The following is an 18123-nucleotide window of genomic DNA, read 5'->3' on the forward strand; positions in this document are numbered from 1 at the left end:
TTGCTGAGTTGCCTTGCTTTGTCAATTCCAGTCTTTGAATTAATGGGGTCTCTAATTAACTACACGCTCATCCTCTTGCCTCTCTCTTTTCACTTTTTCCACACTCCCTTCTTTTTGTTGCTCCCCCCACCCCAGTCAGATTTTCCTCCAGGCTGCTGTGTAGTGGAGTGGTATGATTACTGCAGCCCCCTCACCACGATTTTTAATTAGCTTTGTGTATACATCAAGGCTATGAAGGAGTCCCAAAAAATCAAAGTCATGTGCTAATAAGAATTTATATTGCCACTCTTTGTTTTGTATCGGTTTATGAAAAAACAACCAACAATCTCTTAGAATATACTATATATATATACTTCTTTGTTTTTTTAACTATTATGCATGTTAATAAGACCATCTCTCCAAGTGGAGCACTCAATCCAAACCGTGTCTTTTCTTCTCGCCTCTTCTTTTTTCTTTTTTCTTTCTTAGCTCCAAAATGGCTACATTCCAGCGAGCACCCAGCCAAAAGGCTGCAGCAGAGAAAGCCTTCACGCTAAACTAAAGTGACAAGGGAGGAGAGGACGGACGCAATCGAACACTAGCCTAGAAGACAGCCATATACACTATAGCACTTCATTTACCAAAACAAGAAAATAAAAGTCCATATAAGTACCGGACATTGCAACTTGATGATTTGATACGAATAGCTGTGTTGAAAATATGCATGCATTCTGCTGGATGTCTCTGAGCAGTATTAAATTACTCCAACCACAAAAAGCAATGTGGCCCGAATCTGGTCAGCAAACCGTAGAAGACATTATCTGGAGTAAAAGTATCATTTCTAGCTGAATGCTGCTGGAGTGGAGAAACATTGCTCAGTTTACTCTTGGAAGATAGAAATACAGCACAGAGATGTATACAATACAGATGTACGCTCATGTGTGAGTAGAGATGACACGTTCTCAAGAGACGAGCGGTTATATAAGGCTCAACACAAACAAAGCCAGACTTTCTAGGGGAGTAAAAGAGAACTAATAAATGTGATTTTATTGAAGCCATCTTAAAAATCTGGCTAGAAATGTTTGAGAAAAACTGGAGCAGTTATCCATTCATTAATTATCATTATTATTATTATTATTATTTATTTTTAATATCATTATAGAAATATGTTTGAGAAAAACTAGAGCAATTATCCATTCATTATTATTATTATCATCATTATTACTATTATTATTTTTATTATTATCCATCCATCCAACCATTTTCTGAACCGCTTTAGTCCCCACGGGGGTCGCGGGCGTGCTGGAGCCCATCCCAGCCATCATTGGGCAGTAGGCAGGGGACACCCTGAACCGGTTACCAGCCAATCGCAGGGCACACAGAGACAAACAACCATTTGCAATCGCACTCACACCTAGGGACAATTCGGAGTCTTCAATCGGCCTACCAATCATGTTTTTGGGATGTGGGAGGAAACCGGAGTGCTCGGAGAAAACCCACGCGGGCCCGGGGAGAACATGCAAACTCCGCACAGGGAGGGCCGGAGGTGGAATTAAACCCGCCCCCTCCTAACTGTGAGGCGAACGTGCTACCCAGTGCCCCACCGAGCCGCCTAATATTATTATCATTATTTTTATTATTGGGATTATGATGATAATTATTATTTATAGTAGCTGAGTTGCTGTTTGGCAGTTTGGTTAAGGTAGTGTATCTCAACACATCAAGTGAGAACAGAAACTCTAGCCTGGCATCAACATGCAACCGGACAGCTGCTTGCATGTGCAAAATGCACATACAAGAGACACACGCACCTTTATACACACACATCCATACTCTCCTTACAGACATCCGTTTGCTGTTTTAGGATCAAATTAAGGTTGCTGGAATTTCACACTGATGGCAGACAGGAGTCGCTGCAGTCACCTGCTGCAGTTTGTTCTAATGACAGATGAAAGACTGACTTAGCTAGATTAGATCTGGCCCCACATTCTCTACGGAAAGGCCACTCTCAAAACATACAGTAATCTGCCGACTACAGTCACGACCGCTCACATGCTGAGTCCCCGCGACATTGTCCGCTGGTGTTACACGTGATGAGATATCCAAATGCACTGCCGCTGAACATACGCACAAATAATGCTTGAACACACAATAAGATCATAACAGATTGCTCATGGTGTTCCATTTCGAATAACAGACATACATATGTGTCTGTATAAACAGAAAAGCGCTCTAATGTTCTCTCTTGGCCCCTCTCTCTCATCACGCCAGAGGTTAATGGAAGATCCCGCATTACTGCTCCAGCCGTGATGAAAAATAAAACATAAAATATTCAACAAAGAGCAGTTTGAATCACCAACTCACAAATACATGCAATGCCAACAGCGCTCTCATCACATTCCTCGCCCAAATTCCTTCCGATTCAGCAATGACCTGATTATTCAGCTGTAAGATTAACTTTTGTTTGTGGGCATTTACGCTGTTATCGGAATGAACACAGCTGAACTGTAAAGTAGACTTGCACCAATTTTAAATATTTAATTATCATTTGGATAAAAATCATGCACAGTCAATAGCGCACGGACATTCCCAGAATCAGATTTTCCTCCCTCCAGATTTGCCAAGCCTTCAGTTGCTCCTTATCTCTGGGTGTCCCTGCCTTCATTTTTGATCCTGCCACCGATATTGTCTCTGAGTAATATATGGCTTCCACATGCCAGCATTTCTCAGTTTTAGCTGTCTACTGCATTGTAAATATATGTTCAGCTTCCTTGCTATCACTCTGTAAGGTGACCTAACTGCATACACTCATCTGTCTGTTAACACAGGGGGCCTGGGCAGCGAGTTGTGCTCTGGGGCCCATGGTGGCTGCACGTGGGGGATGCAGGGGCCTGTTGATGCAGCTGTCCCACTCCAGAGTAACATAAGACCTTATTAGAGTCCATTAGAGCACTTTGAATTCAATAAGAGATTGTCCAGTACATCCAAACATTCACACAATTCACAGGGAGGTAGGACGTGAAAGATGGCAGATTGGCTCAAGGGGGTTGCTGTTGGCTACAAGCTGCTGTTTGCTAGCATAATGCATTAAATGCAGATTTGTATACAAACTGAAGCATCAATGTGACATTTATGAACCTCGGATATTACGTCTATGAACATCGTTAGTATACCAGTCATGCTTTTAGGAGTTCTAATAATATTTCAGCAGTATCAGGTCATCACCTAGGTCAGCAGCAAATGCATTTGACTGCATGGTCAATGTCTTCTTCGAGACATTATCAGAAAAGCAAGAACCCACGATAATTGTCATTCATCAGAGCGGGACAAGTATACATTTGTTTTGCTATCTTTAGACGTTTTGTTAGTACAGGTTCCCCGCATGATAACAAAATACAAAGTCAGTGAGTCTGCCAGAGGTCCACTATCCCAGAAAAGAAGTTCCCTTGGCCCCACCAGCAGGAGGTTAACCCGTGACACTCTCTTTGATCTTTAATTAACTAAGAGCCCGGCTCTGGTAAGCAGAAGGTGAATCAACGTGGCGGTATTTGCAACCAGATATCATAAAAGAGCTGCAGATATTTTCTCCTAGACAGTGAAAGAAGAGTATTAGAATCATTGTGGACAGCTTGTGCCGGAATGTTTGCTTCAAACACATTAATATTCTGGGGCAGAACATATAGAATGACAAACCACGGTTGCCAGCCACATCGAAGACAGCTTGGGGTTTTACACATGCTGTGTCTGCAAGCACTTTTGGCTTCAATTTTAAAAAAATGTAAACACATGCATAAACCAGAAGAGCATGAATTAAACAGGAAGTAGCCCAAAACCACCGATATCTGTAATCTCAGAGTTTCCAAAACAATTTTAGAAAAAGCTGCAGTGGTCATGTGATGGCCTTTATACTTAGTGAGAAAAGAAGCAGGAGGGATGAATGGTCAAACGATGATGTTTGATTTCTGTTCAAACATCGTGTGAACGAAGGTGACCTAGTTTCCCTGTTTGCCCAGCACATATATAAAGATGAAACGGAAAATGACATTTCAAGAACCATGAAGAAAAAAACTGTGCAGGACATATATGTTTAAATCTGTTGCTAAAAAACATATTTTTGGTCAAGTAGAAGAAAACTGTCCTGTCCTCTTGTAACCAGCTGACAACTCACGTCCGTCATCTGCATATCCTGCATGATAATGACGTAAGCGGACTTTACGCCAAAATTGGGCCGAAGGATAGCTGGGAACCACTTCCATGGTGTCAAGACTCTTTCAGGTTGAAATTGAGCGTCTCCAGACTTGATTTAATACCGACTCACTCACGTCTCCTCCAACACCCACAACCACCACCGCAGTTATTTTGTATTTGACCATTCACTCTCCAACCCTCTACTTTTTTCTGTCTTATCGCTTCCATTCTTGGTTTTCTGGTTCAAATCTCAACAAAGTTAATGATGTGACACCGAGCGGCTTACTATCAAACTACCGTGTGCGGAACACTACAGCCAAGACCTGGATAACACATCATGCATAAATGGAAAAATAAATGTGTGACTGCTGATTCATCCACCCCCACTATGGTTTTCCTTGGGTTCTTTTGAACACACTACACACACGAGACACACATGCATCAAGTTAAAACAAAAGATTGGACATTTTATGTTGTAAAGCTTCTGGGTTGACAGATATGGGGTGTGAAAGTGTTCACATCAAAAAACGTCTGGATATTTGGTAAATGCATTTAAGACATCCAATTCAAAGGCATACGGCACTGCGTGATCAGAGAGATGGATTTAAGAATCTATAAAAGAAACTTGGGGAGTTGACAGATGCAATAAAACGACCAATGATGAATGCATGCAAGAATAAAAAGTGTCTTACGTTTACAGGTGTTGCTTCTTTCTTCGTGGCCTGGGTTGCACAGACACTTCCCGATTGGCACGAGCCACTCGCCCTCTGTGCTGCAGTACATTCGTGGAGCTTCCTCCTCTTTGGAGTTATTGACACATAAACCTTTCACCTCAACCAGTGACTGGGAGTCCACTGGTACCGTGTCAGGAAAGGAGGCCAGATTCTTCACAATATTTGGGCACTTTTTAAAGTAAACCCTCACAGATACTAAAGCTACACAGGCACCCACATCCTGGAATGCCAGGTAGAAGCCCTTCTTTGTCAAGGGTCCAACTTCACGCACTTCGGTGTTGAGTTTGAGAATGCGGTCGCCCAGGTCCATTTGAGTAAAACTTTCATCCGCAGCTATGGTGTCGATCTTGGAAAACTGGTGTTCTCGGAAGTGACTGCCTTGGTCATCATCGGTCTCCAAGTAGAGAAGGTTGAAGGTCTCTTTGCATGTGCCCAGGACTAATGGGATTGAGTTGCAGTCCCTCAGTGTGAACTTGAGTTCCACGTAGATTTTCTGGGCTGACTGACGAGGGATCCAGTTGGTGCGAAGCCAGTTGTTCTGGCTGTACTCCATTACATTGCACACCTGGAAAGTCCTGATGGGCGTATAATGCTCATCCACCCCACTGATCTCCTCCCACTGAAAAAAAATGGATGGAAAGGGACAAAGGGAAGAAGTAGGGAAAGACGAGTAGAGGTACAAGATAGGAAAGGTCGCAGAGGTAAATCCAGGAGAAAATTTGGCAGAGAAAGTAAAGGAGGGAAAGTAAGATAGAAGCCATAAAATGAAAGATCAGGAAAGAGTCAAAGAATGAGAATGTGCAAGAAAAGCATTTTGGGAGAACAGAAGAAGAAAGAAGGAAAGCATCAGAGAAGCAGAAATAAGGAAAATAGGGAAGGATAATAGAGAGAAAAAAGAACGTTATTGCCATTCTGCAAGTTTTACACATTTTTTTTTTAGATTCAGACAGATCCATGCTGAAATCTAAACATTAAAGGGTGGGAAAATACCACTACCAGATCTTTTATAGTGCATTTGATTTTGAACTATTTGATCACATGTTCTAGAGATAGAAAGATGAATATCAGTATAAATTGGGGGATGTTCTTTAAAAAAAAAAAAAAAAAAAACATCTCGTAGTGTTTTTTCCCACCCAGTTTACTAACAGTTGATCTACAAGTGAGGACTGCAGTCTTTGGCTAGCTACGTCATAGAAATGCTACTAGAAACGTGCGGTAACTACTACGAAAATAAAGAAGCTACAAAGTATGGAGAGATTTCAGTGTATACCAGGAACGTTCATGGCTATCTTACATTTTCCCTCCACTGGAAGAAAGCGATGAGAGAGGAAAGGAGACAAGAAAGCGGGGTCATTCCTTTTGAATTCAACACAATGGGTAGACTCATTGATCATGCGCTTTGGCTTGGCACTTCAGGAAAATCAACAGTGAACTCGAGAAATGACGAATGGGCAAACACCTGAAACACTGTGTTCATTGTGGTTACATTGACAGACATTAGAATGATTGGGTCGAAAGAGATGCTTTGTTCTCTTCTGGCAAACTAAAGAATGAATGGACGTCTGGACGGGCAGCTCTTTGGACTAACAAAGGTAGACACACTAAGTGGAACCAGAATTATTGGCACTTTTTGGACAAGTGTTACTTGAAATTGAAACCTTTCTTAGTTCATGTGGCACTGTACACCCACAGAAGGTTATTTAAAGTGTGAACACATTAGCAGTTTTGATTGTTTCTCTTCTCTATTACCAATTTTGTTGCCATTGTGTGTGTGCAAATTATATCTTTTGAGTTTTCAAGGACCTCTCAGGCTCAAGGATAGCCACTTGCTTTTCAAAAACTTCAAGTGAAAGTCTAGAGAACTGGTGAGGGGATGCTCGCTCAAGTAGAGCTAGCACCAAAGAACAGAGTGATGGAAGAAGGACTGACCACCATAAGCTACAAAAAGGTCCTTGAAATTCCATTGGTGATTATCCTCCACTGTTGTAGTTTCACAGCATCACCTCATTCATCAGTGGAGTCTAAGATCTTGATAGGTCGAACAAAAACAGGCAAACGTAGACATACTTGAGTGCTCTGGCTAAATAAAGTGAACATTACACTGTTGGCTAATTTTTACGTACAATAAAAGTTTATGTAGAGTATTTTATTTACTCCTGATTTAAAATAGTCAGGTGACACTCGCAGTAATTGAGGTGAGATGTCAGACACTCAGCTGAAAAAGCTTCAGCTCACCGGTGACCTCAAACAGGATAATCCATCGTAGGTACATGGACTAGCGATATTAACTGCCGATCGACAATTGAACGTTTCGAAGGTCAATAATCTCCAACTGTGGAGACTGAGACGCTTGCTTCCCAAACATGTCTCAATAATTAAAAGCAACAAGCGGACAAGTTTTTTGTTTATCACCAAGTGGGTAAACCCCCCTGCCATTGGCTGCTAATTGACACAACAACACTAGGAGCCTACACTGGTCCTTGTGACCTCTGCCCCCTGCCCCCCATGGTCACAGCTGGGCCACTGTTTGGTGTGATCTTGTCCCAAGTTTCTCTGATCTTTGCTGTAGGTGAAGCAACTTAAGGGACAGTAAAACGAGAGTGCAGTAACATGAGCCGTTAAAGAAATTACGGCTATGGCAACAGGCACGTCCCAGCAGTTCACCCGCTTCAAAGAAAGGTCAATTAGAGTTAACGGACCAGTATAGAGGCCAGGGTAGGGCGACAATGCTTTCAGATCAAGAAACAAGATGGAAGGGAAGCATCCTAAATTATATAAAAAAAATAATTAGTGTTGAACCTTTGGGGTGACTGTTAACCTTGTGATGCTCGTTAGTATATTTCTATGTACTTTATTTTAAAATTCACCATCTAAATAAAAGACATGATTATATAAAACATACAAAAGACTAATGGTGATACCTGAGTACGTAATGGTTTGATCATTGAATGTTTTTTTTCCTCCACAGTAGGATAGGACTGTCCATAACAAGTGTGCAGCCATCTTGCACTCTGGCCTCTGTAGGGGTCACGATGGGTCACAGACACGACAACTGCTGCATATCAGTCAAAGGCATTTTTTCAGCCTGTTATCCATAAGCAGCACGCATTGTATACTTCCTATGCTTGACTTTTCTGTCATTCTTGAAGAAAACTGCCTCATTTGGGGTTTTTCATAAACAAGGAAAGATGTGAGTGTGTTTAATGTTCACTACACAGACGAGCTGGTATAAATAAAACCATGCCAGCGTCAATTCAGGCAAGGTTGTGTACAACTTGTAATTATTACCGTCTGCAATTTCCATGATGTGATGGGAAAAGGCACTTTTTGGCAGTCGTGCGGAGCTATAGACACAATTACAAGGATGTCTTTTTATTTAGCAGTCAAATTGACTCAGGACTTCTTTATACGGATGCCAACATACAAATGACTTGCAGAGGAAAGGAAATATGCAGGAAAAGTTTGATGAGAAAGTTTACAATAATTTTCCCGCAATTGGTAAATATCTGCGATATGTGGGGACCTTGAGAAATTATTACTTTGATCACTCTAAGACATTTTTAACAAATTAAATTTTGTTTTAAATAGATTTGAGCCAGTTTCTATCTGTGAATGTGCCTTTAAGAGGCATGGCCTAATGAGCGCTTAAACCGAGTCTGTATGCGAGTGTCAGGGCATGAGCTGGTGCATGAAAGCGCTCATTGTCTTTATTTGTTTTACTGTTCTCCTGGCTTTTAATAGATGTCTGAATACAAGGGGATTACAGTCAGCAAGTGTAATGTAAAAACTACGGGCGGAAATGATGACACGTGATCTAGTAAGAGAAGACTGTATTGTTTTGCTTTTCATCAAGTTCATTTAAACTGAACAACTTGCCGATTACTGATTTTATTAGGCTGAAGCTGTTTACAGCAAATGAGGCAAATGTTTTGTGCCACAGTCTTAATGAACGGTTTTATTTGTGGAAATGTATTTATATAAGACGGTTTATAAGGCATATTACGGCGCATTGAGAGAAACAAACCAGTCTAGCAAACGAGGCAAACATCAATTTAACAAGTATTTTAATTGAGCCTTATAGTCCGAAAAATATGGTAATGTGATCCATCCATTTTTACAGCTTATAATGATCCAGGTCATGAGGAAGCTTGAGTCTAACCCAGCCCATTGTTGACTTCAAGCAGAATATATCCAGGAGTGTTTTCTGGTCCATCGCACATCACGGCAAGTCATGTGTAGCAATAAAATTTCAGTAACCAAAATTGTTTGGTATTTAGTATTATTTCATTCAACTCCATCTTTTTCTCACGTTTATGATCACGAGATATGCAAAGCTGTTGACCATTGCCGCAATGTAGTTTTAGTCTCCACTGATTTCCACGACAAATACACTTAACATGGTGTATAGCCATTAATTCTTTTTGCATGTCCAGAGCGTGTCTGGGGTGTTGGTTTGTTGCTGAAGAATGCTTTCAGAGCACTCAAGAATGTAATCTGTAACTCTCTTTAGTCTTGTGGAAGGCTAAGCTCCCAGGACACTGCTCAGCCATCAGCCTGCCTCCCAAACAGATAAGAGTATATCTGGATCACACACATTGGCATATAGTAACACAGACAGACACTCATCATTTCAGCCTGTCTACACTGTGAGCATCCTGGGGAGGTTGAACTCTTTAATTTGCTCCGACCGGAGCGTGTTGCGTCTCGGTGGACCAATAGCCACCGCCTCTCCGTCAATGTGAAGGCGTGTGCGTGTGTGTCAGGGCTCGGTGCCACATTATGAGAAATCATTTGTGCGCAGCAGTGTCCCAGGGCAGGCTGCTTATCGGAGCAAGTCACTAGATGACGTGAGTAATTACAGATGATTCACCTTGAGGACTTCATCATCAGCATTCTTTCCTTCCCGCTTTGTCTCTCATCGTGCCTTTCTCTTCTCTTGTCGTTTTTGTCCCTCATATCGATCAATCGCTGTCTTTTCTATCTCACATTCAATAAGGACATTGGTTCCCCTTGACTATGTTACCCGTCTCATTTACCAGGGTTGTAACCGAGTCTGTCATTTTAAGTCAAATTTTTACTTAAACTGTAGGCAGAGAATGTTGAATGTGAATTTGATACTTTGGTATCTAATGTCAGAGACTTGTGTCCAGCCAAAGTTAATTTCTAGTAAAATTATTGTACTTTTACTCAACTATCACATTCACACTTTTGGAGTAGAAATATATTTTTTTAAATCCCAGACGAGCTTCTTTCTTTAGCGGCATTCAATCTCACAGCCTCCACTATAACATTACTTTGCAGAAAACTTTTAATTCTTTTTATAATCTGTCCAGGAAATTGCAGCTGTTTTTACACAGTACTTTTTAATATAAACTTTACACATAAGCAAGTTGGAAGCTTTTATATGGTGCCAGTTCCATATGCGATTGAGGAAAAACTTTTGGCAGCTCCTCTGAGCGAATGGGAATTATTTTAAGTCACAGCCAAAAAGTAACACGTAATTAAGGAAAAATAAGAAAATGCACTTGTGTTTGTGTGTGTGCGTGCGTGGATGTGCATATATACATGTGAGTGTGCGGGCCAGCCCTAAGGCGCAGTAGTCTAACCAGTTAGACAAATAAACTGAGCGAGAACCCACTGCTGAGACTTTGTAGTGGAGAAAAGCTGACAGATGAGCCTGCAGATTTTCTTTTAACCCAAAAGTAGTGGTGTGAGTTCATTTTAAAAAGCACACTCAAGTGTGAAATTTGCATAATGCAATAAAAACATTTTTGTTGTGGTTTAAAAAATATGTGGATGCATGCGATCGTTATTTAGTATCCCAGGAAAGCTACAATGTATGAAGACGGGATTCACTCTTGTTTCTTACAAGTTGATGTGAAATGTATTACATTCAGAAATGTGTTGAATATCATAAATGTTATTTTTAACTTGTGAATTATTTTAACTACATATTTGTTTGTAACTTTTAATTTTCCTAGTTAAAATAAATACAATATTTTATTAGATTGTATTGTGACAATTACTATTTTAAATTCAGCTGCATTTAAACAAGTAGATCCACTGTCGTAAATAATTGTGGATCCTCAAATATCCCAAATTGGTTTATTAAGTATAACTGCAATAACTCAACTGCTGTGTTTTCCTAAAAAAAAAAAAAAAAAAAAGATAATACCAGGTCAATTTTGGGTGTCTATCGTGCCAAAAAGAGGTTAAGCATATTGAACGATGCTTTTGTCCAAACAACCCGAAATCCCTTAATACCATAATCTTTCTTTTAAAACACACAACACACACAAATACTGTTAACACCAATATAAACATTTTTCCTAAGCTTCTCGACCATATGGCGAGTCCTGAAATGTTTAACCTTTAACCTGTGAGATAAAAAACGGACCAAATCATCTAAAGAAAAATAGGTTAATCTACACTTGGTTTATTTGTCTGAGATTACAAAGCGACAGAGAGCCTGTGGACATTGAGAAAACAATCCTAGTCCGCGTGGCAGCAAAATTTACATGAAATATGGATATACATAATAGTAGCTGGTCAATGTCAGTAGGCTCACATGATCACAAGTTAACTGGAGACGGAGGACACTCACCCCATGAGACGGGTAGGAAATCCATCCTAACTCTCCTTGACTTGCTTTAGAATCTAACAGGTTCACTGTGGAAGGGGAAGAGAGAAAACAAAGAACATATGAGTGTCTAGTCCTTGTTAGCCCCAATTAGCCCTTATCTAATCCCACAGGAGAGATCCCCGACCTCAAGCACTCTAGCGCCGGTCATACCACTGTTTACCCAGCTGCCACACAATACGCATATTCTGCGCTGGGCAACGGCAAAGGCAGTGTCACGCAAGTATACAAGCAGAAGTTGCTAGGCACAGATATCAGAAAAGAAAACATGTAGCGATGAAAAACAAGTCCTTTTCACTGATTTTATTTTTTCATGGAACAGTAGCGACTCTACAATTCTTAGTTTCCTAGTTTTAAGCCACTCAGTGAAAAAATAAACATATGTAAGTGTTGAGAAGCATGGATTCAAGATTCAGTTAAAAACACAAGCGTAAAAGTTGCAAATATTGCCACGAAACAAATATTGAACGGTTTATAACTCCAAACAGATTTTCCCAAAGTAATAAGTTGGCATTCAATTTTTTTTTCTTTTTTGAATCGCCCCAGAAGGACACTCCACTTGACAAAACATTTGTGAGAAATCTATTGTGGGTGAATTCCAATCCCAGAACTTTGGTTCTGATTATTCATCCCAGGTTGACTGAGAAATGTGACGAGCAGTTTCTTGGCTGGAAAACACTCAGCCCTGTCAGCACTATCGGCAAAGTGGGGGGGATCAAACTTGACGGCTGACCAATTTTCATTCGCAGTCATTATGTAGCAAGCATTTTATTTCTAATTTGTATTTACACAAATGGAAAAATGTTCAAGTGAGCCAAGGAAAGAAATTTGCATTGGCTCGGCGCTGTCAGTGTTTTCTCAAGTTTCGCGGACCTGACATGAATAAAGGAGACAATCGGATCTAAATGCCGATTCAGGGATATGCATTTTAAAATGTGTTGGCCAGAGAAATCTCGAAAAACCTCACACGGGTTCTATACACAAGCTGTCATTTTCTGTCATTTTTGTCATTTTCATTTCAGCAATGCTGAGTTGGAGGAATAAGCAATGGAAACCAATAGTACCAGCCACACACTGTGCGTGTGATCACAAAGGCAGAAAAACATTTTGTTTTTTTGTAAATAAAAAAAACTGACCATGAGAAAAACAGCAAGAAAATAAATGTATATGAGCAATTCAAATGTAGCAAGCAAAAGAAAAATGCCCTCGATTCATGTCCCTGATGAGATTTTAATATGTACTGAACTTTTCTTCTGAATATTTTCTAACTATAATTCCCTAAGTGCAACCCTTTTGAAAATATTGCAAAATATAACGTTCTTTGCTCCAAGATATGTTTTCAGCACAGCATGTCTACTGTGCTAATGGAGTATGCTGCTGCCAAATTTGCCGATTTTTGTTGTGTTTTTTTGCGTATATTCATGGGGCTCAAAACGACGCTTGAACAAGCTACTTGAAGCCCACGAAAATTGTCCAATTTGAACATAACAGCGCAGCTTCCTATTACATTATATTGGGATCTCAGCTTCACACAAACAAATGCAAAGCATCTACATTTGCATGAGTATGAACAAAAACATTCTGGTGAAACAGAGAAGGGACGCCAGACCCTGACAATAGAAAACTGAAATTGCGAAATCTACTTTTGCGGAAGATGGAACGATTTTGTTCCATTCCGCTGTCTAGCTTGTCAGACAAGATTTTCTCTACGCGAGCAGCATTATCAAAGACATACTCTCCACTTTCTACGAGTTCATCTTGTGGTTTCACACTAGAAAAAAGCTGGAGGTGCACATAACTGAATTTGGATCCACCTGAACTATAGCCTCCTTGGCCCAATCAGCTATTTGAGTGGCAGCAGACACATTCCTATTAGAGTGTAATGAAGCTATCTGTTCACGTCAGATAATAGCAGCTCAGCATCCAGGGCCATTGCTTCCAATATACTTTTCTCAATGAGGCGAGCCCACCCCTCAAATTGAGCCAAGCAGGGGAATTTGAGAGCAGAAAATTAAACAGCTCTTATATCGCATGCAAAGAGGGGGGGGTACTCCATCCAGCTGCATTCGACCGAGAATCCGGCACCCATACTCACACGTATATAAACACTCAATTGAAGCACAGTTCCAGAAAAATATACACATTCACACTTAAGTCCTCATCAAAATACATCCACTTGAAAACATGTTTGTTTATATTATATGGATATGGTGCACCTATAAAACATTCGAAGCAACCGAAAAGACACAAACAAAGACCGAGACGGGCACACGAGCAGACAGAGGCAGGCGCCTCGTTCATGTACGGACTTAGCACGCTAGCATCAAGCAGCTAGTCCCGACCCGCGTGAGGGAATGCTTCTAAACGGGAAATGGTTGTATTTTTAGAAAACCGAGACAGATTGCATGTGAAATGTGCCAGAGGTCGACACAGGTGAGTCGATATAGAACAGATACATTGGCTGGGATCATAAAATGACCCCATGTAGAGTTCAAACTGCCACGAGCAAATATAATATATTTTTCGGATTTTTTGTTTTTATTATGGACACTAGTTGAGGGGAAATATTTGTTATACATCCATTTTTGTGCAATTTAATCTTTGCATTTTTGATGTGCCAGTCATGGAATTGCCCCTCATTATGTGGCACCTAACAAAATAGAATAGAATAGAATAGAATAGAATAGAATAGAATAGAATAGAATAGAATAGAATAGAATAGAATAGAATAGAATAGAATAGAATAGAATAGAATAGAAAGATGGTACAGTCTATACAGGGTTATCTTGTTATGGCTATACGTGTGCATGTGAAGGTTGGCAGGCTGCAGTACAGGCAGAGCTAGGCGACTTGTGTCTGTGTTAAAGGATGAAGTGTTCACCTCCCATTATGAATAATTCAAGTGCAGAGTCCCTCTGTCTGATGTTGCTGCTGCGTGCCCAACCCCTCTGGCCCCATTCTTCTTTCTTTCTCTTTTCTTTTATAGTCACACGCCCTATACTTATCATACACCTACGCACCCCCCCCCCCCCCCCAAAAAAAAAACAAATATAGGCAGCATGCACTATAACTGTGGTAACCCGCAAAATGACTGATCTTATCCAAGGCCAATGTTCAACACACAGCATCACCCCAGCTCTGTGATTGGTTGTCACGCATGAGCTTGCGCGTTTTAGGGGAAAGCATATTGATGGTGTCTGATTAAGCCTGTTTTCAGCGTCTCTATCTTAAAAAATATATAAAAAATAATAATAATAATAAAAAGGGGGTACGAGCACTTATAAATGCTGAACTTGGCTCTCCCCATCAGCCGCCTAAAAATAGCGGGTTCCAGGCCTTGCGACGCCCAGCACCAAGGGCCAAATTCACACCACGTCGATACACTGCGTGTGATCAACAATACAACTCGATGTTCCATTGGGTGGGGGTGGGTGGGGCGGGGGTTCTTTTCGCAACACATTTTAACAAGAAAAAAAACATGAGCTGCATTGAGAATTATATTTAAAAAATACTGGATAAACGAATAAAGGAGAAACAAATCGAAGCAAATGTGTATTTTTAGGAGAAAATTAGATTTCATAATTGTAATTTATAAATACGGGGTTTAAAGCATAACAATGTGGCATAAATTAATGTCTGACCTCCAAAGTATATATTCGTATTAATTCTAAGACGCACGTACATGTGCAACTTCGCACTGTTTTTAATCAGTATTTTAGAACGATGCTCATGTCATTTCATCAACTCTGGGAGGAAAAAAAGACTGTTGCGATTCTTAAAAGTCACCACGAAGTTTTTTTTTTTGCTACTTGGAAGTTATACACACACGCATGCATGCACACACACACGCGAAATCCAAAAAGCACTTTTCCAGTTCAAACAAAAAATGATTACTCAATCTATTTTTCTATTCGTCCATTGATTCTTTTTCAGTTCATTTGAAAACACACACAGGCACACATGCGCACACACGCAGACAGGCGCGTACGTGTACACACGCGCGCGCGCGCACACACACGCACACTGAATATACATGATATTCAAGAACATATTGTTTTAGAGCGCGTTCCTGAAGTGACACATCAGTTCAGATTGATTTTTTTTTAAATCTATAAAACGTCCTTTTGAGAGTTCACCATAATTTCAGATGTAATTATTTCTTCATTCAAACTTTGTTAAAACTTGAGAGGATCCCACTTTGACCGAAGTTTTATTTTAAAAACTAAACAAAACCTATGCTAGCCTAAATAATAAATATTTCAAAAGTTTTTAGTAGTTGCGCCTTCACAATTTTTTAAAATAGCTCCTTGTCTTAATTTTGTATACAGGCAATAAAATACAACTTCTAAAGTGAAATTTCTGACGGAGAACTGCCACTGCCCAAAAGTCCAAACACAGTCCAAACTTTTCACACAACTAGTCAAGTTTTTTTTTTTTCTTCTCGATTAATGCTGTTCTACGTGAGGAAGGGACAGCATTATGTTTTAAACTACATATACCCTTCTGATCAAAACTGGAAATATAGATTATTTTAAGAAACGTGTTGCGGTGTTAGAAACTACAGTCAGAAATTACATTGAGATCTCAAAACTTCCACAAAGCGTGCCCAAGCAAATGGTGTCAAATATATATTCAGAAAAAAAGTCATTAAACTGACAAACGACATCATTAGAGTTGCTCACTATTTTTAATGTGATTTCTAACCATGGTACAATAGACATGTTAATGTATGCACTTCAACCCCCGCAGATAGAGACACATCCCGCATGCGCGCACTCGTCAGCTTGTTTTAATCTCAAAATACAGTGCCAAGCAATATCTGACATTAACTATGAATGCTAAACAACTTTTTAAAGTTGAAGTACAAAGAACGTGCCACTTTCACTTGTTTGCGGTGCAATCAAGTGTTTACACAGGTGACTCTAAACAGTCCAGTGGGGACCACGCTTCTCCTTCTGTCGCCTTTCCCATAACTACCGACCCCCCCCCCCCCCCCCCCCCACACACACACACACGCGCACACACATTGTATGACAAAAATCGGGAAAAAATAGAAATGACCCATTTCGAGTCATATGTACCGTTATTTGCTTTCGTGTGTTAAGTCTCAACGATCGGATTATATTAACTTTAAACGTACATTACAAAACTACAAAGTAGAAATAAACTGTATTTGCAAACGCGTCAAAACCTGAAGAACGGCGATTGCGCGTATTTACGCACGTGCGATTGCCTAAAAATAGGAGCGACTGGAATCCAGATTTACGTGGCTCGGTAAACAGAACAGATCGGGAAATTTTGAAGCTTCTTTTTATTGTCTTCCCGACATGTCTGGTGCATCCGTGCATTCTCCCTCATTCAAGCACTTAATCCTTATTGGAGCAATAATCCGAAATTAGAAACTCTGTCTGGTGTGTTTTTGTCTATTCGTGTTTCGGTTCATCAAGGATGCGGATAAATTAACTCCGACTAAAAACTCCACATGACATACCAGATCTTTTCCATTGTTATGGTTTTGTTGGAATTTGGACAAATCGGACACGAGCGCAAAGCACCAGCCAAAGAAGCGAAACACGCACGCGAGAGAGCACACGCACACAAAAGAAGGCATATTTTGCTTACCTTCATTTGGAGGATAAACGACGGAGAAAGTTGGAAGCACGAGAGACAATAAAAGCGTTAAAACGAAAAGCTGTGATCGCGAATTGCAATCCATGGCGGCGCATCAGAGGTGCATAACTCCATGAAGCCACTGACTGGTCTGAGAGCTTCTACTATGAGCGCGGCTATCTCTCCGCTCTGCAAGCTCGTGCAGGCGCTTTTCCGCTGGGTCCTACAAAGTCTGTAATAAAAGGCAGTTGGGGAGAGAGAGAGAGGAAATTACAGTACTGCTCAACTTCAGTGTACCGGTCAGTCTTGATCAGAGGTCTGCTGAGTGAATTAAAAAAATTACAAATCTGCTCTTTACATTGTTTTTATTGTTGTGTAGCTATAACTAAATGCAGCAAAATATGTGAGACTGTAGTTGAGACATTAGACAAAACTGGAGCATTTTTCACTTCAGTCACATAAATTCTACTTTCACAAACTCTAAAACTAAGCGTCAAAAGAAAATAAGGCTAACTTCTATGAAAACATGGAGGAGGCTTGCTTACAGTCTGGGGCTGCTTTGCTACGTCTGATCTTTAATCTGTGCAGGGTACAATAAAATATTGAGACCATCAAAGAATCTTGGAGCAAAATGTGCTGCTCAGTGTCAAAGAAAGAAATGGACAGAAATGGAAGAAATGTTGGTGCAAAAGTGTCATTAAGTTTCTGTATCACAAAATATCGCATTAAAGAAAAATTTGGTCCTGTCCAGTCTCTGTTGCTTTCTTTTTTTCTTTTAACAACTCTATCGGACCTTGAAAATATCTGGTAGTGACTCAATAGAAAAGTTAACAAAAAAATAAATCAAAAAATTAAATTGGCCTCATGATGCACATCTGAAGCTAAACGTCAAAGTGCCAGTCTTCTTGCCAATGGCATTTTGACAACTCCTATATTTGACAGTTTTCATTTTAAAGTTCAACGTTTCAAATT

The 18123-nt window shown here is 40.2% G+C and overlaps 1 protein-coding gene across 5 annotated transcripts in view; it reads right to left on the bottom strand.

The window, feature by feature from the left end:
* The window catches only part of epha3 (eph receptor A3), a 62282-nt gene extending 44931 nt beyond the window's left edge, over positions 1-17351 (bottom strand). For all 5 annotated transcript variants that reach the window (XM_061287062.1, XM_061287063.1, XM_061287060.1 and 2 more), the window contains exons 1-3: positions 17164-17351; positions 11506-11570; positions 4860-5520 (exon numbers count right to left, since the gene is read on the bottom strand). In XM_061287062.1, coding sequence (XP_061143046.1) covers positions 4860-5520; positions 11506-11570; positions 17164-17257 — 820 coding nt within the window. In that variant the 5' untranslated portion in view covers positions 17258-17351. The remainder of the gene's footprint in view (positions 1-4859; positions 5521-11505; positions 11571-17163) is intronic.
* Positions 17352-18123: the final 772 nt, after the last annotated feature.

This window comes from Syngnathus typhle, linkage group LG9 (assembly GCF_033458585.1).
Source record: "Syngnathus typhle isolate RoL2023-S1 ecotype Sweden linkage group LG9, RoL_Styp_1.0, whole genome shotgun sequence".
Lineage (NCBI taxonomy): Eukaryota > Metazoa > Chordata > Actinopteri > Syngnathiformes > Syngnathidae > Syngnathus > Syngnathus typhle.